General features: G+C 42.0%; 1 protein-coding gene across 2 annotated transcripts in view; it reads right to left on the bottom strand.

Moving 5' to 3' along the window:
* Positions 1–23,403, bottom strand: part of Adgrf3 (adhesion G protein-coupled receptor F3) — a 34,152-nt gene that overhangs the window by 5,160 nt on the left and 5,589 nt on the right. The window contains exons 1-8 of one of the 2 annotated variants that reach the window (XM_047522312.1): positions 6,022–6,105; positions 4,112–4,172; positions 3,591–3,731; positions 3,096–3,266; positions 2,298–2,516; positions 1,219–1,428; positions 610–759; positions 249–445 (exon numbers count right to left, since the gene is read on the bottom strand). In XM_047522312.1, the coding sequence (XP_047378268.1) occupies positions 249–445; positions 610–759; positions 1,219–1,428; positions 2,298–2,516; positions 3,096–3,266; positions 3,591–3,731; positions 4,112–4,172; positions 6,022–6,105 (1,233 nt within the window). Of the gene's footprint in view, positions 1–248; positions 446–609; positions 760–1,218; positions 1,429–2,297; positions 2,517–3,095; positions 3,267–3,590; positions 3,732–4,111; positions 4,173–6,021; positions 6,106–23,403 lie in introns of those variants that run through there. The other variant, XM_047522313.1, reaches the window with a different exon arrangement.

Below are 23,403 nucleotides of genomic sequence, written 5' to 3'. Positions count from 1 at the left end.
GGCAGTAACTGAGCAATGATGCCGATGTTAGGGGACAGACACTTGATGGGACCATGGTTTGAGAAAAGTATCCCACTCCTGTGCAGAGTGATGACCCTTGAGCCTCCATACTGACTTCCTGGCTCTGCTAGGTCTCCAGGTGAGAGAGGCTGGATAAGCTGTGGGTGGCCTCAGGAAAAGGATCCTAAAGCCAGGTCCTGAGGGAGGGGTGGGTCATGGTGGGAGAGACATGTGCGTAGCAGCTCTACCTTGGCTTTAATACACAAGGTCAGGATCCTCAAGTCTGTGCAGTCAGTCTGGACGGGCCCCCAGATGCCATCAGACCTGCAGGGCCTCTTCACCACACCCATCTTATTCATGGGACATGGGGCCTGTGCCACATGGCCAGCCTTGGTGACATTCCAGGCAACAACAGAGAAGTTCTCAGGGCAGGTGGTGTCTCCATCTGAAGAGTGATGATCAGAGAACTTGGCAATCACAATCAAGCCAGAATTTTTTTTTCTTGGACAGAAACTTGTGCAGAACTTGCTTGGAGCCTGGCCCAGTGGGCCAGGGCTGATAAGTGTCAAGGAGGAGGAAGAGTGAGTAGCTGAGAGAAACTCCACTTACCCTGGATGATGGTGACCGGGACAGAAAACCTGAGAGGAGGCAGGTCCTGGCTCTGCAGGACACAAGTGTAGTTGGTGTCAGCTGCTGGGCAGTGCTGAATGGCCAGCACAAGACACTGAGAGCCTGTGGTGGTGAGTAAGGAGGCTGAGGCTGAGGAGATGAGAGAAGGGAGCCATCACTGGCTGGAACAGGCCAGAACCCAGCAGGCCCAGACACGCTCTTTCAGTCTTCCTAGTAATTTCAGAGGTAGGTGAAGCAGGGAGGGAGAATGGAGTGGCATGTGAGCACTGAACTACCGAGGGCAGAACTTGGGTTTTACTGAAAGGTACCCTGAGGGTCTCTAACTAGCTCCAGGACCATCTTCACAGTTTTCTTGTTTGTAAAATAAGTCTATTGCAAGAGTTAAAAGGGATCGTGTAGATGAAAAAGCATTTTGCAAAAAGTTATCTATGCATGTGGTTGTGTTATATCAGCTGAACTGGGATGGCCCTGATGGGGTGAAAAACAGTGTTGGACTTAGACCCCCAACTCCCAGCCTGAACTTCAACCTGGAGGAGACCAGCTGCCCCCCTGTCACCCCTGATCCCAACAGCCAGCCCCCTCTCCTACCTTGACTGCCCTCATTAGGGCTCCAGGCAGCGGTGTAGGCCAGGTGTGTTTTGGGGATGCAGCAGCTCAGCTGGAAGCCAGAGGAGGTGGCACAAGAGATGGACAGCTGCTCTGGAACTCGAGCCACTTCTGCTTCCTGCAAGGGCACCCTCACCACCTGGCGCAGCTTCCACCTGAATCCCTGGGCCTCAAAGCAGCTCATGTACTCACCTGCAGACACATCTGCTGTATCTCAGGGCTCCCTTGGGCCCACCTGTGCCCCAGAATCTTTGCTGCTTCCCCAGCCATAGTCCAGGCCAACTCAATTGCTCCCCTCCTTTGCTTGCCTCTCTTAGCCTTAGCCAGAAAGGTCACAGAATGGCTGTTTTGGAATGCATTCCCTGCCCCAAGGAAGGATTTGTAGGAGGAAGAAGAAATCTGTAGAAGAAACTCCTGACACTTTCTTCTTAGCAGTGGCCATGAACTCTAAGGTAAGCCTCTTTTTCCACAGTACATGTCCTTCCTGTGCCACCCCCTGCCATTTAGCATTTGAACAATCACTGGTGTGTTCTCAGCTGAAAGAAACCATATTTTCAGCATTCTCTGTATTATAAATTTATTTTGCTAATAGAAATTTTTATGAAAAATAACTGTATTTTCCAAATAAACATAATTAGAAGAGTGACATTATTTTATGTTTTTGCAAGTTGCATTAGTGTCTTGCTACAGGGAAGCCAGCTGCTTTTGCATGTGATCTCTGTGATATCACTGCACCCCTGGGAGATGCCACTGTCTACTCCTGAGGGAGTGAAAAAGAGGCAAATGACATCTTCCTACATTAGGACAATCATTGAGATTTGTAAACCTCTGAAAGGCTCCCAGAAATCCCAAGACCACATGGAAATGACTGCCCATTTTTTAGAATTTTTCATGTTCTAATGGGTCCCTTAGCAAGTGTTTCCCCTAAATAAATAAATGGAAAGATGAAAAGAATAAGGAAGAGATGAAAGAAGAAGGGAGAGAAGAGTGGGAGGGTGAAGGGAAGCAAAGAAAAAAAGGAGGAAGAAGAAAATGGAAAGAAAAGGAGAGATGAGGGCTACCTGCCCAGTATTGGGACATGTGGCTGATGCTGAGGACAACTTGGCCCTGGCTGGAGGTCAGGGACACCTGTGTTCCTTTCTGCAGGAGGATGGGTGTGGTCTTCCCTGGGCGCCTCAGGAACCATCTCAGGTTGGTGGCCGCCTGGCTTATGTGGAGAGTCAGGTTCAGTGTGTCACCAGGCATCTGCAGCTGGGAGTTCAGCCTCAGGTTCCCAGGGACTGCAGGGAGGCAGGAGACAGGGGAGCCCTGGTGGGTGACTCATGACCCTTCTGCAACTGTGCGATCACTCCTGGTCCATCTTCGAGCTCATTTCTCCACACTCCTTCCCTGCCTACCACTTTTCTTGTCCCTGGAAGAGCATCTGAGTATGGCTGCTGCAATCCAGCCTTACAGACCCTCTTGCAGTTGCTGGAGTTATTTCTTGGCCTGCTAGGCTGAAGAACAGGGTCATTCTAGCCCTTTCTCCCCTGTCCACTTGACTCTGGGGCCCTATTCCTTGGCCTTCTTACTTATGATGGCTCTTTTTTGCCAACTCAGACAAGCAGGACTTGAGCAGGCTGGCAGAAAATATATGTTCAGAAAATAGAAGAGGGATTGCTAGGGACTGGGAAAGGGGTGAAGGTAGAAGAAAAGTAGATGAACTTGATTAATTCATGATGTATGCATATATGGGAATGCCACAATAAATTCCATTAATCTTCACAATAAAAAAAGAAATATAGGTTCAGAGAAGGAAAAATACAGAAAGCATATCTTCATTTATGGCTATTAGTTTCTAAGTTCCCAATCCTCCTTACCAGGTGGTAGCAACTGGCAGTAACCAGGGACAGGATGGCTGAAGACAAGACAGCCACAAGGCTGATGGTTTTGGTGCTGGCAGAGAAAGTAGTGTGAGCAGACGCTGGCATTCCACTGGTACCCAGAGAGGCAAGAACAGTGGCTGTACCCCATGTGGTTGACATTACACTCTGTGACAGAAAGAAGGGGAATAAGAAGTGGGCAGGCTGAGAAAGCCAGGCAGCAGGACCAGAAACCACCTGATGCCTCAGAGGCTGTGCTGGACAAGGGCTTCTGAGTTAGGGTGGGGAAGCCTGGGCCACCCTGTCTGCCCCTTAGACTTTCTGCCCAAGTTAGAAGACAGAATTGTGAACCGTAAGGGAGGGGGAGAAAGATCAGGCAGCCCCCAGGAAACAGGGAGGGGCTCGCAGCACCTCAGGCCTGCTGGCTGTGGGAGGGGAGGCCTGGGAAGCCCCAGCTCCATTCACTCTGGGCCCCCTTCCAGCACCTGCTACCTGTCGTGAGGCTGAGGCCAATGAGAGTTCTTGGGGAAGAGGCAGCTGAGGCAAAGGGAAGAGTCAGGTCCCTGGAAAACATGGATCGCCAGGTCTTGTCTGAAAATTCCAGATGCACATAGACTGAGACCAGGACTGATTCTATAGGAGAAGAGGGACAGTTGGAGAGCAGAGGCAGTAAGGCCCCAAGCCAGTCCCCTTACCCAGCTGGACATTTCCAGGAACATGAGCAGATACCTCCCACCCCCTTGACAATGACTCCTGTCCAAGCCACGATGCATTCAGATACACAGTTTCAGTCTGTTCACCCAGCAACCCCACTGCATAGACGAGGTTCCCAAAGATGCATGCCTTTCTAAGGGCCTCAGGCCTAAAGAAATGATGTGGGGATCTGTCTGACCCACCCAGAGCCCGTCCTTTCTCCCCTACCACTTCCTGTGTCCCTTCCCTGATCCTTTCTTTTGAACTCCCTCCCTGCTCCCATTTTCTCCTTTCCCTCCTCTTGTTGTCCCTCCACTCACCCCCTGCTCCACTTTCTTGGTCCAGTTGCTGCCCAGATTCCCCTCCAGCCTGACCCTGTTCCTGGAACAGAACACAGAGGGGAGACCTCTGAGGAAAGTCTTAGCCCAGGTTCCTCGTGGGGGCATCTCAGGAGCCAGCCTGGCTAGCCTGGCCTCTCCAAAGCAGCTGTTGCTGTTGCTGCTGTTGTTGTTCTTTTTCTTCTTCTTCTTTTTCCCCCTCCTCCTCCCCTCCTCCTCCTTCTTCCTCCTCCTCTTCTTCTCTTTCTCCTTCTCCTTCTTCTTCTTCTTCTTCTTTGTTGTTGTAGATGGACACAATGCCTTTATTTTACTTATATATTTTTATGTGCTGCTGAGGATTGAACCCAGTACCTCACCCGTGCTAGGCAAGTGCTCTGGCACTGAGCCCCAGCCCCAGCCCCAGCCCCAGCCCCAGCCCCAGCCCCAGCCCCAAAGCTCTTCTTTTTGCTGGGAATCAAACGTACCCATAGGTACAATGTTTTTAAGACATTCCAGCTTTAATTACATTTACTTTCATTTCTTTTAGTGAAAGACTCAAATGGATATTTTGTGACAAAACTTGATTTCCCACCATATAGGACTGTGCAACAATGAAATTTCAGCTCTTGATTATCTACAAACTATCTTTTTCATCCTTGTCATCTATAAGATGAAATTATTTGAAGTATAAGACACAAACTTTGTTCAAATTATATTCTCAAATTTGATGGTCAAAATGTAACAAAGTAAAATAAAAAAGTGGAAAAGCAAAAAACAAAACAAAACAAAACAAAACAAAAAAAAGAAACATACCCATTGGAGGGGAAAGCAGGCTTCTAGTAAGGCATGTAGGGATGCAGCCCCAGGGACCCCACCAGCACTGCCATCCCATCTGAAGCCAGGAACCAGGCACACCCGGGGAGTCAACATGCTTTGCTTAGCTCCTTCCGGAATTTACCTGGGCCTCTGGGCTAATTGAAATGGCTGGGACTGGGGCTGGGAAGAGCTGGCAGGGCCCCAGAGACTTGGAGACCTTATTCTTTCCACTGAATTTGACCCAGGGGTGAGCACGAGGCAGCATCCTCCCTTAACCTCAGTTTCCCACAAATTAATTCCTCATCAATTCCTCCCTCTCTTAAAAGTGCATGTGCGTGTGAATATTAATTCAAAACCAGGTGGATACACAGATATAGATATAGATAAGATATAGTTAGATTTAGAATTGATAAAGACATAGATTTATATATACAGATATAGATTTAGGTTTGGAGTTACAGCTTTAGAGGGATAGGTATGAAAATGTCAATATCTTGCTGGGGTGGTGGCACATGCCTCTAATCCCAGTAGCTTGGGAAGCTGAGACAAGAGGATCATGAGTTCAAAGTCAGACTCAGCAACTCATTGAGACCCTGAGCAACTTAGCAAGACCCTGTCTCTAAATAAAATTTAAAAAGGGGCTGAGGATGTGGCTCAGTGATTAAGCCTCCCTGGGTTCAATCCCCAGTACCAGAAATTAATAATAATAGTAATAAATGTCAATATCTTACTGAGAGAAAACAAATTAAAAAGTACTAGTCTAGGCTCTGCTGAGCCTTTTTTGAGTCTTTCTGTCCTTTATCAATGAATCCCAAGTCAGGAAAGTTTCTCTTTCCTTTTCCTTTTCAAATTGCCAGAATAACTAGGAAAGCCTTTCCTCAAAGTGTGGCAGGTATCATTGGAGCCACAGGGACTCATGTAAAGGAACAAAAGTTATCTCCATACCCCAGACACTAAGACGAACACTTCTAGATCCCAGAACAAGCCCTTTCCTTCCACCTGTCCTTTCAGTCCTTATCTCACTCTCTCTCACAACCTCAGGTCTCTTTTGTGGCCTCTGCAGACCTTCCCAGAGTCCTCACCCCAGTGGTACTTACAGGCTGGGATGCTGGGGCAACCAGTGACCCCAGCAGGGGAAGAGGCATAACCAGGAGCAGCCAGGGGGCAGCTGGACAGGCCATGGCTCAGTGGAGCAGTCCCTAAGAGCCCTCCCTCTGCTGCATGATGCAAATTTCCTTGGAGGCAGTGCACAGATGGATGGGAGGGAAGAGTAAAAGGGAGGGAGGCAGGGCTGAATTTACAGAGGAAGTGCCACAGCTCATGCCTGCATTAAGTCGGCACCGAGGTCCCTGGGAACCTATATGCCCCTCTGAGAGTGTTATGCCCATGATTCCCCTATGGAGCATAAGACCTGGGGTCCTAGGTCACAATCAGTGATGGGCCAGTGAGCCAGATTTAGTCATGTTCCCAAGGATCCGGGAAATCTAGATTGTTCTGGAACCCCTCCAGGAAGCTAGATCATTGGTCAAAGAGACAAGGTTAGAAAAGAAATTGAAACAAAACAAAAATAATTAATACTGGTTGTTAACCTAAAATATGCTATCCATCCATATAGATTAGTGTCTTGTCTCTTTGTTTTCTAGATATTTGTTTTGTTTTGTATTCAGTATAGCACTCCACTGAACCCAGGGATGCTTTTCCACTGAGCTACCCGCCTTTTTATTTTTACTTTTGAGACAGGGTCTCACTAAGTTGCCCAGGTTGACCTTAAATTTGTGGTCCTCCTCTTCCTGCCTCAGCATCCCGAACTGCTGGGATTACAGGCCTGTGCCACCATGCCTGACTTTTTTTGGGAGGGGCGGGTACTGGGAATTGAACTCAGGGACACTCAACAACTGAGCCACAGACCAGCCCTATTTTGTATTTTATTTAGAGACAGGGTCTCACTGAATTGCTTAGCACATTGACTTTGCTGAGGCTGGCTTTGAACTTGTGATCCTCCTGCCTCAGCCTCCCAAGCCGCTGTGATTACAGGCATGCACCACCATGACCAGGCTTCATGCCTAACTGTTTGGCACAATAGTACAGGCCTGTAGTCCCAGAAATTTGGGAGGTTGAAGCAGAACAATCACAAGTTCAAGGCCAGCGGTGGGCAATGTAGGGAGACCCTGTCTCAAAATAAAAAATGAAAAGGGCTGGGGATATAGCTCAGTGGTATAAAGTGCCCCTGGGTTTAATCCCCAGTACTGCAAATAGATAAATGAAAAAATAAATAGGGTGTGCATGTATGACTATGTAACAATAAATTCCACTAATATGTATGATTATAAAGCACCAATAAAATTTTTTAAAAATAAAAATCAAATACATTTTTCCTTTCAAAATAAAAAGGGTTGGGGATATAGCTCAGTAGTAGGGAGTCTCTGGGTTCTCTATACCACAAAATACAAAACCAAAAACTTAGGAGACGAAAAGAAAATAGGGCTGGGAATATAGCTCAGTTGGTAGAGTACTTGCCTTGCAAGCATAGATCCTGGGTTCAATCCCCGGCACCACAAAAATAAATAAATAAATAAGTTTAAAATGCCTAAAATATTTTAAATTTAGCATGAAAGGAATAATCTTTTAACACAAGATATAAAATAGACAAAAGATAGAAACAGGTGTTCATTGAAAAAGAAACACAAATAGTTTGATAAATATATAAAAGACCTCCAACTTCATGCAAAAGAAATACAAATACAAATAAAAAGATACTATTTCTCATCTTTCAAAAGAAAATATTGATTACATTTAACACTGAAAATATTGATTACCTTTAACACTGAAAATAGTTATAGATGTGTTCAAAAATATGTGTAAAAGAATGTCCAAGGCAGAATTGTTTGTGATAGCAAATGAGTTAAATAATCAAAACACCCATTAAAAAGAAAGAGTTTACCCAGTTTCCATGGTTCAGCCTGTAATCCAAGAAACTCAGGAGGCTAAGGCAGGATGATTCCAAGTTTGAGGCTGGCCTGGACAACTTATCAAGACTCTGTCTCAAAAAATAGAAAGGGTTGGGGATATATTTCAGGGGTAGTGTGCCCTTGGGTTTAATCCCCAGTACCACAAAAAAATAAATAAATAAATAGAGTTTATATAAATCTTGGGATTTCCAAACACAATAACAATATTAAAGTAATGAGGGAAAAGTGCAATAACAATATTAAAGTAATGAGGGAAAAGTGAAGCAGCTCCATTTTGGAGTGATCTCCAACATATGTAATGAAGTTGAAAGTATATTTTGTATATTATGCCCCCATTTATGTAAAAATGGGACTCTAATTTAGATGCTCTGCTTTGTACATACCTAGACTATTTCTAGAAGACTGCACAGAAAGCCATTGCTTTTGTCAAAAGCCATTGCTTTTGGGGAAGGAGGGTAAGTGTCAGGTTGTGTCTGTGTCTGTTTGATACATATTTCTTCTGTCCATAACCATATTCTTTTTTTTTTTTTTTTTGGCACCAGAGATTGAACCCAGGGGTGCTTAACCACCAAGGCACATCTCCAGCCATTTAAAAAATATTTTATTTAGAAACAGGTTCTCGCTGAGTTGCCTAGGACCTCACTAAGTTGCTGGGGCTGAACCTAAGATCCTCCTGCCTCAGCCTCCAGAGTCACTGGGATTACAGCCCATGGCGCCTGGCCATAAACGTGTTTTTAAAATAATAAAAGTAGTTGATTTAAACACACAAAGTTCAAAGTACCTATGGTAGAAATTTAACCACAGTGCATTTCCATGTCCATCACCAACCACCTCCAATCCCTCTTGCTAGGATTTGTTGCTGGAGGGAAAGCAGGCACAAAGAGCAAATGCATGCATGGCAACAAAGACTCGTCAATAGTTGATTTCAAAAAACAAAGAAATGGTGAAGTGTTAGTCTTGAAAACTAGAGACAGAGAGAGAAGACACAGGTGTTGGAGGAGGGATATCATCAACACCAAGGACGCTTCCTGCTGTAGCTGCGGCTAGTCTCAGATGGGCCACAGGGACATGGACATCAATAGCATCTGCTATAATCACCAAATGAGGTTTATTAACGTGCAAAGTGGTCTTGGGCAATGTTCATCAGGGTCTCTCAGGAACCTGGAGGAGAGAGGTGAAGTTGAGATCCCAAAGATTGGTTGCTTCATGCCAAGTGGGGACTGAGCCATCACAGCCCTCAGTTAGGAGAGGCAAGATCCAACTCAGTGGAGAGAAGCCTGGTCATCTGGAAAAGTTGACACTGATGAGACAAGTGGACTCTAGGAGAACTCTAGTAAGTTGATGGAACTGGAGCCAGAGAGATCCCACGGATTCCACTCACAAAAAACAATTTTCCTAGCTGGGTGCGGGGGCACATGCCTGTAATCCCAGTGGCTTGGGAAGCTGAGGCAGGAGGATCGAGAGTTCAAAGTCAACCTCAGCAAAAGTGAGGTGCTCAGCAACTCATTGAGACCCTGTCTCTAAATAAAATACAAAATATGACTGGGGATGAGGCTCAGTGGTCGAGTGCCCCTGAGTGCAATCCCCAGTACAAAAACAAAACAAAACAAAACAATTTTTCCTAATTAATATCCTGCTCATCTCATCTTAACCTTAACCAGAAGCTTAGTCCTTGACCAGAAATGGAGGAAAGTAACTAACTCCTGCTTGAGTTAAAGTTGAAGTGTCTAGTGTGTACAAAACTCTTTTTTGTGGTACTAGAAATTGAACATAGGACTTCACCTATGCTAAGCAAGCGTTCTACCACTGAGCTACATCCCCAGACCTAAAATACCAATAGAAATGAGAAAGAAAGTTTTCTTTTGCAATAATTTTTAGGTTGTTCCTATAATTTTAGAGAAGTTTGAAACATTTTTAAATGTATAAAAAGTACCCAGAAAAAGACTGCAAGGAGGGATGCGGTTGTGGCTCAGTGGTAGAGCACTTGCCTGGCATGTGTGAGGCTCTGTATTTGATCCTCAGCACCACATATAAATAAAATAAATAAATAAAATAAAGGTCCATTGACAACTAAAAAAAAAAAAAATATATATATATATATAAAAGAGACTGGAAGGAAATGCTGTGGGCTCTACAAAGTATTTGTTGGGTTCACCTCAGTATTCCCCAGAGGCTGGCATCATGTCCTTGAGGCTCTAACTTTTTATTAAATAAATCAAGAAATAAATGAAATACTTACACCAACACATTAACAGTAATTTTAACTAAATGGTAGGGTTTGGTGTGTTTTCCTACTTTTCTGGACTTTTCGATTTTGTATTCTATAATGGAAAAATCTTAATAAAAATATTAGGTTTTATAGTCTCAACTTCTTTTTATGGACCAAACAAGTTCAGAGTCCTCCAGGTTTGTCCTAGTGTCACAGGTTGTCAGGAAGTACTCACAGCCTGAATCAGGTCTTATGCCTTGGGTGGGGTTCAGACCAACAGACATTTATTGCTGCCACCTACCTGCTCCCAAGTTCAAGGTCAACCGTAAGGCTATTGGCTTTTATCTCTCTATACACATAATGATATCTAAAAACTTATGAGCTTTTACCTGCTGGCAGCTTCTCTGAACAACTGATTGCAACCTAGGCACATCTACATAAGAACTGAGAAGGCCGTTAGTAAACAGACCTCTATTACTTACAGTATGTGTTTGTCAAGGTTGCTAAATATGTGTCACTCATATAAACAAGTCTTGGTGTATGTGGGCACAGAGTCATGACGGCTGTTATGGAATACAGGGTTTCTGCTGGTTGCTACCAAACCTTGGCCAGTGATAGCATAAGTCATGGGAAGGGTGAGGAGAGCAAGGGACACGCATTGCAGTTGGTCCTGCTGGAAGCTTTGCTGCAGCTCAAGCTCATTAACAGTTAAGCAGCTAGCCCTTGGCCGGGGCAGAAAGCTATTCACAAACTGTTTGATGCCATAGAGTTAATAACTTGTGAAGTATATGATAATAAGAGATATTTTAACAAAAAGCTACTGCATATTCACGTCTCCATAGAAAACAGGGTATTTCTGACATCAAATTTAGTGATAAGTGGTATAAAGTGATTCAGAAAGAGCAATAAATGGGCTGGGGTTGTAGCTCAGTGATATAGAGTGCTTGTCTACCATGTGCGAGGCACTGGGTTTGATCCTGATCACCACATGAAAATAAACAAATAAGATAAAGGTATTGTGTCCATTTACAATTTTAAAAAATTACAAAAAAAGAAAGAGCCATGAGCCATGAGAGTTTTAGATCTCCTGATTTAAGCATCTGACTCTGAATCCTAGAATGTGATCCCATATTTGCTGTCTGGGATGACATTAAAAATGTTGTCCCAGTACTGTATCAAGGACTTGCTTATAGACACAACTTAGAGAGGTTGAAGAAATTCATGAAGTTTCTGATGCTTTCTTTGATGCCTGCAAGATGTGGGGACTTGTCAGAAACTTTATGCTGATTGTCTATGCAAATAAACCTATAGAGAAGACCAGAACTTTAGAGCAGAGGAGAATTATTTCTTACAAAGGTAAAATAATTTCAAATCTTTTAACTGAGGGCTTGTTTGATTTTAACATATAATTCAGGCTTATAATCTTATAAACTTAAATATCACTAGGTACCATTCTCTCATCTGTTTAAACTCATCTCTAAAAATTATTTTATAATTTTGGAGGAATAAATGGCCTTCATAAGAATGATTTGAAATCCTGAACCCATAAAGGAAAAAATGACTGCTTTGAGTATGCAAAATATGAGATGTATTATACAAATTACAAAAGGCTATTAAGATGGTAATATTACTCTGTAAAAGAAACACACATTTCTGAGTGAACAGGTTTGGGAAGGGGTAACTAATGGAAAAGCAGACACAGGATCAGGCAACTGGAGATCAAAATCAGTTTCATTACTGGAAAAACTGAGTTTGCGAAGATGGTTGGATTTGAGTCAGATACATTTCCCAAGATATCACCCTTGAACTGAATTCACTTATCTAGTCAGGGGCAAGTGGGGTACCTCCAGGCCTCCAGGGAAGGGCTTGAGAACAAGTCTGCAAGACTTGCAGGACCAGCCACTCCAAAATAGGGAGCACCCAGACCTCATTCTCCAGGTTTACCATCTGATAAGTCAATTTTCCCTTGGGGAAGAGGGACAGGGAACAGTCTGAAGACTGGTAGTTCTCTTCCTTCTGTGAAAATGTGAGAAGGGAATAAGCATTTCCCACCAACCATGTAGTATCGAGTATAAAAAAATTATTTCAATATTATAGTGAGAAAACAGAAAAAAATTAGTAAATGAAAAAAGTATATAGGTCATTTTTTTTCAGTACTAGGGATTTTTTTTTTTTTTTAAACCTGGGATTGAACTCAGGGACCACATTCCTAGTTTTTTAAAAAAATTTTGAGACGGGGACCCATTAATTCTTATTAAGTTGCTTTGGGTCTTAATTTTTTTTTTTAGTTGTAGATGGACAACATGTCTTTATTTTATTTGCTTATTTTTGTATGCAGTGCTAAGGATGGAACCCAGTGCCTCACATATGCTAGGCAAGCACTCTTCCACTAAGCTACAGCCACAGCTCCTGAGGCTGGCTTTGAACTTGTGATTCTCTTGCCTTAGTCTCCCAAGTCACTGGGATTACAGGCATGTGCCAACACACTTGACAGTACTAGGGATTTTTTATTTTGAGACAGGGTCTCATTCAATTGCTAAGGCTGACCTCCAACTTGTGATCCTCCTGCCTCAACCTCCTAGGTCACTGAGATTACAGGAATGTGCCACTATGGCCAGCATAGATCAATTTTATAAAGTGAATAAAACTAGAAAATATCTTCAAACAATTTGTTAAAAGCCCTAAAGAAATGTGTGTCAAGGACAAAAAGTAGTAGATACTTACACTCTATTGTTTCTGCTCATATTCCTCTTATTTTTGGACTCATTTCTTAGAAACTGTCCTCCACTCATCACCACAGGTTTACCATGAAGGTGTCACTTTAGACATAGTTCCACAGACCCCTGATACACTGCAGTCCACAGGTACACATCTAACACCAAGTTGGGACTATCTTCTCTTCTGGGGTAATTTTGGAACTCAGGCTAGTGAGAATCTGAGGTTGGTTCCACAACATGTAAAACCTGGCAGCTATGGTTTTTCTGGCTTGTGGGGAAAATGGTCTAAGCTCAGGAAAAGTAAAGCTAAGCCATAGACAGAAAGAGACACACATGAGGAGAATTCCTTAATTATCCCTGATACTCATTTGAACTCTTGATCTTGAGTTCCATCAGATTCCCTGTCTTAGTCCATTTGTGCTGCTATAACAGAACACCAAAGGTTGGGTAATTTATAATGAAATAAATTAATTTCGATTGTTATGAGGTCTGAGAAGTCCAGAATGGAGGTAGTCACATCTTGTGGGGCCTTCTTGCTGTGTCACCACATAGTAGACGTCATCACATGATGAGATAGCACTCAGAAAGGAGGACAGGGGGCAAAATCATCCTTTTATAGGAATTCACTCCTGCAGTAACTCACTCACTCCTGCATTAACACTAATCTATTAATGAGAGCAGAGTTCTCAGGACCTAATTACCTCTTATAGGTCTAATCTCTTAACACTATTGCTTTCAGGATTAAGTTTCCAACTCATGACATTTGGGGGATACATTCAAACCATAGCAGATTTCAACTTCTTTTAATTATTTCCCCTTTCACTTAGCTAGTTAGAATATGCTTCTGCTATTTGAAACTAAAATATATTTTAACACATGCTAAGAAATGTCAAGGAGATGCAGGGAACATAGCACATGCCTGTAGTCTCAGCAGTTTAGGAGGCTGAGACAGGATGATCAAAAGTTTGAGGCCAACCTCAGCAACTTAGTGAGACCCTGTCTCAATATAAAAACACATGCCTATAATACCAGTGGCTTGGGAGGCTGAGGCAGGAGGACTGCAAGTTCAAAGCCAGCCTCAGCAACTTAATGAGACCCTGTCTCAAAATAAAATAAATAAAGATTTTATCTTTGGTTTTTAGTAGTGATCATGTCTGTAGGTTTGAACTCACCTTGTTTTTGAATTCGCTGAGCTTTTTGCATCTGTAGATTTATGTCTTTCATCAAACTTGGCCCTTTCAATCATTATTCTTTCTTCTCTCCTTTTGGAACTCTAATGACACAAATAATATTATCCTTTTAGTATTTTTCCCATAGACCACAGTGGCTCAGTTCTAGTTTTCAATTTTTTCCTTCTCTGTTGTTCAGAATGGATCATTTCAATTGGTTTACATTCAAGTTGATTGATTCTTTCCTCTGTCATATCAAATCTGATACTGAGCTTATACTAGACAGATAATGACAAGCCAAAGATGTCCACACACTAATCCCTAGAACTTGTGAACATGGAACCTCATAAGGCAAAAAGGATTTTGCAGATGTGATTAAGAATCCTGAGATAGGATGCTCATTTGGGGTTATCAGGTGCCTAATGTAATCACAATGGTCCTTATGAGAGGGAGACAGGACTGTGAGAGACAAAGAAATGAAGGAAAGAGCCATAAGCCTAACACTGGCAGCTCTAGAAGTTAAAAAGAACAAGGAAATGGATTCTTTCCTGGAGTTTCCAGAAAAAATACGGATCTACTGTCATCTTGATTTTTATCCCTATAAGATTCATTTCAGACATCTAACCCTCAGAACAATAATACATTTGTTTTGTAACTAATTACATTTATAGTAATTTGTTATGTCACAGCAGTAATAGGAGTAAATTAGTATTTTTTTAAAATTGCAACATTTTAAAAAAATTTGTTTATATTTTTCAGTTCTAAAATTCCATTCAGTTCTTCTTTATGTTTTCTATTTCCTCAATGAGGTTTTTAATTTTTCATTTGTTTCAAGAGTGTTCACATGTTTCACATGTAATAGCTGCTTTAATGTCTTTTTCATGTGATCCCAACATTTGCCACATGTCAGCATTGGCATCTGTTGGTAGCTTTTTCCCATGTGAATTTATATTGATATTTTTCTGGTTGTTTAAATGCCAAACAATATAGGGTTGCAACCTGGAGATATAATATATATATATATATTTTTTTTTTTTTTAATTAATTTATTTTTTTACTGGGGATTGAACCCTGGGAGCACTTTACCACTGAGTTACATCCCCAGTCATTTTTATATTTTCTTTTGAGATGGGATCTCACTAAGTTGTTTGTGTCCTTGCTAAGTTACTGGACTAGCCTTGAATTTGTGATCCTTCTACCTCAGCCTCCAAAGTCACTGGGATTACATGGGTGCACCACCATCATATCTGGTTTGTATTCTGGACATTTTAAATGCTATGTTGTGAAACTCTGGATCTTGTTTAAACCTTATGAAAAATATTGATATGTTTGTTTTAGTAGGCAATCAACCTGGACTGGTTCAACTCACAAATTCTGCCCAATCTCTTTGAAAAAAAAAAATTTTTTTTTTTCCAAAGCATTTTCAGTGCTGTTGAGCTCTAGTACAGATGTGTGCCACCCAGTGGCTGGTCTGGGACTTGCACAACGAATTGTCTCAAACTGGTTTAGGGTCGGTCACATCCATGCACCAACTGGGAGGTGATCCCAGGAGTTCATAAGACTTTATGGGTTGTTTTCTTGAACTCCTCCTCTCTGATAATTCAGGTACTTTCTGGTTTTCTTGGACTTTCCTTTTAGTCCTCTGGTAAAAAAAATATAAGGTGTAATCTACCTGCTCAGCCATGTGTTGTGGCCCTTTCATCTCTCTTGGCTGTAGCCATTAATTAATCGACCATTAATTAAGGAGATACAGAACAAGGGACTATGGGGGATAAAGAAAAGAAAAACAGACACACATAGGGAGAAAAATCCGGGGCCAGGTGGGTAGTCTGAACTTGGTGAGGCTTGACTGACTCCAAAGCTATCTCAGCAAGTTTATTATATGGGTTTCATCAAAAGGTTATTTGTGGGAAAGTATCAGCAAAACAGACAATCCGAAGGACACAGAACTGGTGAGACATTAGGGTCATCTTGTTTTGCTCAGAATTCACTATGCCTGGGAGAAGGTCCTGAATTCAAGCTCTCAACTGGTAGAGCTGTGCACTTTCCTACATAGCCACCCCCAGCTGGTGTTACCATAGCAACTTTGGCATCTTGACCTGCACCTTCACATAGTCAAAATACAGCCACAAGAGTCAGACAAGCCATGATTTAGATCATGGCTCTCCGCAGCCGTGTACTTCCTGCGACTGTGCTTACATCTGGAGTCTCACAGTGGGAGGACAGAAAGAAGAAAAGCAGTGGAGGTTTTCTTCACCCTCCTTCACACCACGCTTCTTCTGATCAGAGAGGTTTCCCTTCCCTCGGAGTCTAGGCTCCTATGGACCCCCATTGCCACTCTTGCCATGGGATTGAATGCAAAAGAACAGAGAGGCAAGCAAACAATTGGACTCTCCTCCGTTCTCTCTGAGTGCTGGAGGCCCCTTTCCCTCTTCTTAAGGTAGATTTAGGAGACTTCTCCGAGGTTCTTTCTCTGCAATTGCCCATTCCCAGGTACAGGGCTGCAGTGAATCAGCAGATATCAAACATTTTAAACCCTGGGAACCACAGAGTAATGATACAGAAAGCTGTGTTGCCAGAGAACTACAGTTCTGCAGTTTGGGATAGCTGATGCTGTCAGAGATGCAAATGAAGAGAGAAGTGGAATTAGATCACAATGGGGTGTCTACACACTGGATAGCAGGATGGGAAACCATCAAACGAGGGAGTAACTATATTTTAAAAGAGCAGGTTTGGTGGTGCACACCTGTAGGTACACCTCCGTGGGAGGCTAAGGCAGGAGAATTGCTTGAGACTAGGAGTTCAAGGTCAATTTGATCCCCGCCCCCCCAATCCTGAAGGCCAGGGATGTAGCTCAGTGGTAGAGCACCTGCCTAGCATGTGCAAGACCCTGAGTTCAATTCCCAGTACTGGAAAAAAAAAAAATGCTGGATGCAATGACTTGCACAACTGTAATCCCAGTAACTCAGGAGGCTGAGGCAGGAAGATCACAACAAGTTCAAGGCCAGCCTCAGCAACTTAGTGAGATCCTCAGCAACTTAGCAAAACCCCGTCTCAAAACTAAAAAAAAATAAAAAGAGCTGGAGATGGAGTTCAGAAGTAGAGCACTCCTGGGTTCCATCTCCAGGACCAAAAAATAAAATTAAATAAAATTTAAAAATAAAATTACAAAAGGTGCAGAATATAGAATCATAACCAAACTTTCAAACATTAAGTCTTACATTTTTTATCATATTGTTTTTATTTGTTTCTCCAACAAGAGCACCTTAAAAATTCAAAACTGAGTAACTGGAAATGTGGCTCAGTCAGTGGAAGAGTATTTGTCTGGCACGTATGAGAGACCCTGGGTTTGATTTTCAGCACACACACACACACACACACACACACACACTTCAAAACCGAATGGCTAAAAAACTATACAGGTACCTTTCAATACTCCCGCTGAAGTAGGAGAAAAGGGTCAGGCAGTCAGTGCAGGTAAGAATGATGAGGGTGACAATGATTTTATCAAGAAGAGAAGGAAGTGTTGCTGACGCCTATGCGGGGAAGGAAGGAAAGACAATGATTGATGAAAGAAAGAAATTCTGAGGGCTGTATGAAACGCAAGTCGCAGCCCCCAAACAGGCTTTAGACTCCTGCGTCCCCTTCTCTCCGCAGAAGTCTGCTCTCTATCACTTTCTTAAATAAAACTTGCTTGCTACGCCTGCCTCGATGTTCTCTATACCAGACAGGTATCACCTGCTCCCCTAGGAAAATGTTTTCTTCCAGTCTTACCCAAAACCTTCCACCCTCTGAGTCACTATATGTCAGTCTCAAATATATGTCAAGTGTAAGAAATGTAAGAGGGGGCTGGGGATATTATATAGCTCAGTTCACAGAGTGCTTACCTGTCAAGCAGAAGGCCCTTGGTTCAATCCCCAGCACCACAAAAAAAAAAAAAAAAAAAGAAATGTCAGAGGTTAGGAACACTGGGATACCATTATTTCAGGTAATAACATTTACAAACACACATACAAGCCCAAAATAATACTCTATTGAATTTGTATACTACCACATACAATAAATGTATAAAATGTGAATGGGTTTGATAAAAACAGCTATAAGATAGTGGTTAATGGTCAGGACAAGAGGGAAAGAGGTGGTAAAGAACTGTCACTGTTGTGGAAATATTTTTTAAAATCTCTGAACCATGATAAACATCTGTTAATTCTTGGCACTGGGTGTTATGTATATCAAATATATTACTTTCCATATGGTATAGTTAAAATGGAAGGTAATGATAACAAAAACTGAAGAGGGGTGAGGAGAGCTATTCTTGGTCTGACTCACAAGAGAGCATTTGATTCATTTTATGCTTGTTCTGCTAAAAAATAAGTTTATAGATACAATAAATGTCTCTTCACACGGCTACATAGATGTCTTCTTTTTTTCCTTTTCTAGTTGGAAAGATTTTAATTTTAAAGACAAAATATCAGGGCTGACTTTAACACACACACACACACACAAATCCAAGTCAACTCACAGAGGAAGTGAGTTCCCCATTAGCTCCATAGTCCCCTTTCTGTGGTGGAGTGGGGGCTCTCCCTCCTCCTGGCCAACACACAGGAATTCAGAGTGGCTGTTTTTCACCAGAGCAGATGACTGACTCTAGAGGGAAAAAACCCAGTTGTAAATGGTCAGGGGCGCATCCTTCACACTGGCATCAGGCCCTGCCCTACAAATGGGACTGTCATGGGGATCTTCTGCTTAGGAGCAATTCAGTGAAAGGGTGGAGCTGTCAGAGTTGGAACAACCGTCTGCATTGCTCACCGGATCAGAATGAGGACAGAAGGAATGTCAGGACTGTGAGAAGGGCCCAGTTGAAATTGGGAGATAAAGGAGGGAGAGGTCTTTCCATCAGGTTTAGACAGTCTCTCCAGATCTCATCCAGTGCCTGCGGTCCCCCTTCAGCTCCTCCTCAGTCTTCTGGAATCACCTTTAGGGAGTAAGTGGGGAAAAACTCATTTCCTCTCTATTCACACACACAGCTTGCAGTCACCAATTTTTTTTCCCTACACCACCAAGCAATTCTCCACTTTATAGCAGATACCGATGGGTGTCCAACAGTTTAATTCAATTCTGATGTTATCTACTCGAAATAGCGTCAGACCCTACAGTTAAGGGCTCAGTCCCGGACGACTGCACTGCTAATTCAGAAACCAACTGTAAGTACAGGTGATTCTGACCTGTGCTTCTGACTGACCTGCTAAATCCCACAGCCCCCCTCTTCCTCAGGTTTGATAACTTGCTAGAACAATGCACAGAATTTATGAAAACTGCTTACTGTTAGTTATAAAAGGATATGACCTGCTGGGTGGAAGTCATGCACAGGACGAGATATGTGAGACGGGGAGCTTCTATGCCCTTTCAGAGCCTGCCATTCCCTGTATCTCCACGTGTTCAACAACCTGGTAGCTCTCTGAACTTCAGGGCATTGTTCTCAAAGTCCCAATAGCATTCATGTACAACCTTTTGGATATGTACCTAGGAGTGGAAATTATTGAATCACAATAATTTATCTATTCATTTTTTGTGGTATTGGGGATGGAACTCAGGGCCTTGCATGGATCATAATGTAGTTCTGTCTAACTTTTTGAGGAATTTTCAAACATTTTCCCACAGAGTCAGTACCATTTTATACCCCCACCTGAAACACATGAAAATTCCAATTTTTCCCCACTCTTGCCAACATTTGTTTATCTTTTTGATGACTGAGTTTTTTTTTTTTTTTTTTTTTTTTTGGTGCTGGGGATTGAACCCAGGGCCTTGTGCTTACAAGGCAAGCACACTACCAACTGAGCTATCTCCCCAGCCCGATGACTGTGTGTTTTAATCACATAAATTCCTTGTAGTTTATAGTTTTGGTTCTTATTTAATTGGACATTTGATTGCCTGCATTTTCCCTCGGGAGCTATAAATATGGCTTACTGTTGTGAAATAGGAAAAAAATCACTTTGGTTTTTCTGATTTCTCACTCAACAATCAACAGTTTTGACACCAGATGTATGTTTTTTTTCCCCATATACCAAACAATAATTTCTGTTGCAGATTCTGTAGCAGTTACCAGCTGGGTGTCCTCTAATTCCATTCAATTCTGACAACAGCTACCTAGAGATAATGTCAGATCCCAGGTTTAGGACATAGTCCTACAAGACTGTCCCCAACTTTCAATGTCAATCACAAGTCCCAAGTTGTTTTACCTGTGCTTATGACCAACTGTCTATAAAATGGGATTCCAATGCCCCCTCTTGGAAGTTTCAATTGATTTGCTGGAGTAGCTCACACATCAGGGAAATCCTTAGCTTTACTGGTTTATTAGTAAAGGATATAAGGAAGGATATAAATGAACAGTCAGATGGAAGAGGTGGATAGGACAAGGTATCTGGGAAGAGACACAGAGATTACATGCCCTCTTTGGACACAACACCCTCAGGAACCTCCACATGTTTAGCTATCCAGAAGCTCCCTGAACCTAGTCCTTTCAGGGTTTTATAGAAGTTTTATTATGTAGACATGATTGATTACATCCATTGGCCACTGGTGATCAATTTAAACTTCAGGTCTTCCCCCATTCTGAAGGTTGTGGGGAGCTGAAAGTCTTAAGTTCCTCTCTCTCTCTCTCTCTTTTTGGTACTGGGGATGAAACCCAGGGGTGCTTTTCCAGAGTTTTATTTATTTATTAATTTTTTAAAAAATATTTTTAGTTGTAGATGGACACAATACCTTTATTTTATTTTTTAATGTGGTGCGAAGGATCAAACCCAGTACCTCACACATGTGAAGCAAGTGCCCTACCACTAAGCTATAGCCGCAGCCCTAGTCTGGCCTTGAACTTGGGATCCTTCTTATTTTTTAATATTTTTTTTAGTTTTGATGGATCTTTATTTTTATTTATTTGTATATGGTGCAGAGAATCGTACCAATTGCCTCACACATGCTAGGCAAGTGCTCTACCACTGAGCCACAAACCCAGCCCCAACTTGGGATCCTTCTGCCTCAGCCTCCATAGTCACCAGGATTACAGGTGTGAGCCACCACGTCTGGCTGAATGTCCCAATTCTCTAATTATGCCTTGGTCTTTCTGGTACCAACTCCTACTGTGAATCTAACTAGCGTCCCTCAGCTACCAGGCTTCTTAATAACAAATAACACACATTTCACAATATCACAGGCTTTTCATAATTTTTTGCAACAAAGATTTTTTTCTTTCAGATTTTTTCCCTGAAAGTATATTCTTCCAAAGGGGGATTATTAGGTCAATGAGCATGAATAATTTTACAGCACTTGTGGGTGCCAGCAATATGTTGCTTTACTCCCTCATAAATTCAACTGACTTTGACAAAAGTTTATTGAGGGTTTATTGAGTACTATGTAATGTGCTAGGTTCAGGGGTGTACAGATGTGGTTTTCACACTTAAGGCACTTACATTCCAGTAAGTCAGATAAGAAAATAGATAATTTTATAGTTTATAAGTCTGCTGTGGAAATACAGAGGAATGGAATTGACTCTAGTAGGGAGAGGTAGAATTGGGTTGGGAACTAGGTCACAAAAAGGTTTCTCTGAAGAAATGAAACTTCAGATGAATCTGAGCTGGGCATGGTGGTGCATGCCAGTAATCCCAGTTATTCTGGAGGCAGGAAGATCTCAGGTTTGAGATCAGTCTTGGCATGTTAGTTAAGACCCAGCTTCAAAAAACAAACAAACAAAAAATGGTTGGTAGTGTGCTTGCCTATGCATGAGGCCCAGCTTCAGTAGCCAATACCACACTAACACACACACACACACACACACACACACACAAGAATCTGGAAGGTTGAGGAGTTAATCAGGCATGAACAAATGAACAGAAGCTTTGTATATTTAGTCAGAGTTGCTTGGGGATTTATGAATAATCCAGTATTCCTGGGAGATCAACTGTATGTGTGTGTGTGTGTGTGTGTGTGTGTGTGTGTGTGTGTATACTTGAGAAGGAGAGGTCAGAGGGAACAATAAGTACAATGGTAATTCCCAGTAATCAAAGGAAGAGAAAGTTTCAAGGAAATAAGAGTAGGCAGTGAAAACTGAAGAAAAGTAAAAAAAAGAAGTTTGAAAGTGTCCACTTGATTTAGCAACAAAGAGCTGGAAGGACCCATTTCAATGGATTTGGTGAGGTTGAAAATCATACTGGAGAAGGTTAAAGAGTGAGTGGGAGGGGCTGGGGATATAGCTCAGTTGGTAGAGTGCTTGCCTTGTAAGCCCAAAACCCTGGGTTCAATCCCCAGTACTGAGAGAAAAAAAAGAGTGAGTGGGAGGTTAGAAGAAGTGGCTTGTGTTGACTAAATAAAGCCTTTGACAAGGGTTTTTACTGTTTTAGTTTATTTTTGAATATTGTTTTGAATAGTTTTCTGAATCGTTACACAACTCAAATGTAATTTGGTGGTTTCCAAATCTCTTCTTAATGAAGCCTATTTATTGTCTTATTTTTTAGCTTTAGAATTAATCTGAAGTGGCACATTGTTCACAAAGTCTGTTGCCATGTGACTTTGTCATTCATCCATTTCTCATATGCAGGGCTGGCTCCGTGATTTGTGTTGTGTGTAGAATGAGACAGAAGCAACATTATGACTTCTGAACTGAGACCTTCAAAGGCTTTCTATTTTATCCCATCCAGTTTTGTTGAGGTATGATCGACAGATGTATATATTTAGGGTGTACTTATGATGTTTTGATATATGTACACATTTTGAAATGATTACCACACTTAAGATAATTAACATATCCAACAAAACCAGCAGAACTGCTCAGCTAAGCTCAACCCAAAGTGCTGACCCATAGGCTTATAAGCAAATAAAATGGTTATTATTTTAGATATTAAGTTTCGAGTAATTTGTTCTGTGGCAGTAAATATCTCCAAATCTGCTTTTTTAAAAAATGATATTGGGGATTGATCCCATGGCCTTGTGCATGCTGGCAAGAACTCTACCTCTGAGCTACATCCCCAGTCCCAGTTTATTTTTTAAAATGTATTTTTTTTTTTTTTGCAGCTGTGCCCATTGATATTGCATTTTATTATGAAAGGCTAAGTATCATTGGTAAACTTAAGAGGTGTATCTGTATTTCACTGAAATATTAAAATCATCCACAAGAGGCTTAGGCAGAAGGATAACAGGTTCAAGTCTAGCCTGGGCAACCTACTGAGACTCAAAATTAAAAAAATAAATAAAATAAAAAGTACTGGGGATGTGGCTTGGTGGTAGAGTGAGACTGGATGCAGTCCCTAGTACTACCAATGGAAAAAAAAAAGGAAAAAATTAAAATCAATCCCTCTGGGACCTCAATATCTTATTTATTATTTATTTTTGGTATTGGGAATTGAACCCAGGGGTGCTTTACCAC

The sequence above is a fragment of the Sciurus carolinensis genome, chromosome 13 (genome assembly GCF_902686445.1).
Source record: "Sciurus carolinensis chromosome 13, mSciCar1.2, whole genome shotgun sequence".
In the NCBI taxonomy this organism is placed as follows: Eukaryota; Metazoa; Chordata; class Mammalia; order Rodentia; family Sciuridae; genus Sciurus; species Sciurus carolinensis.
This window is presented reverse-complemented; position numbering and strand designations above follow the sequence as displayed.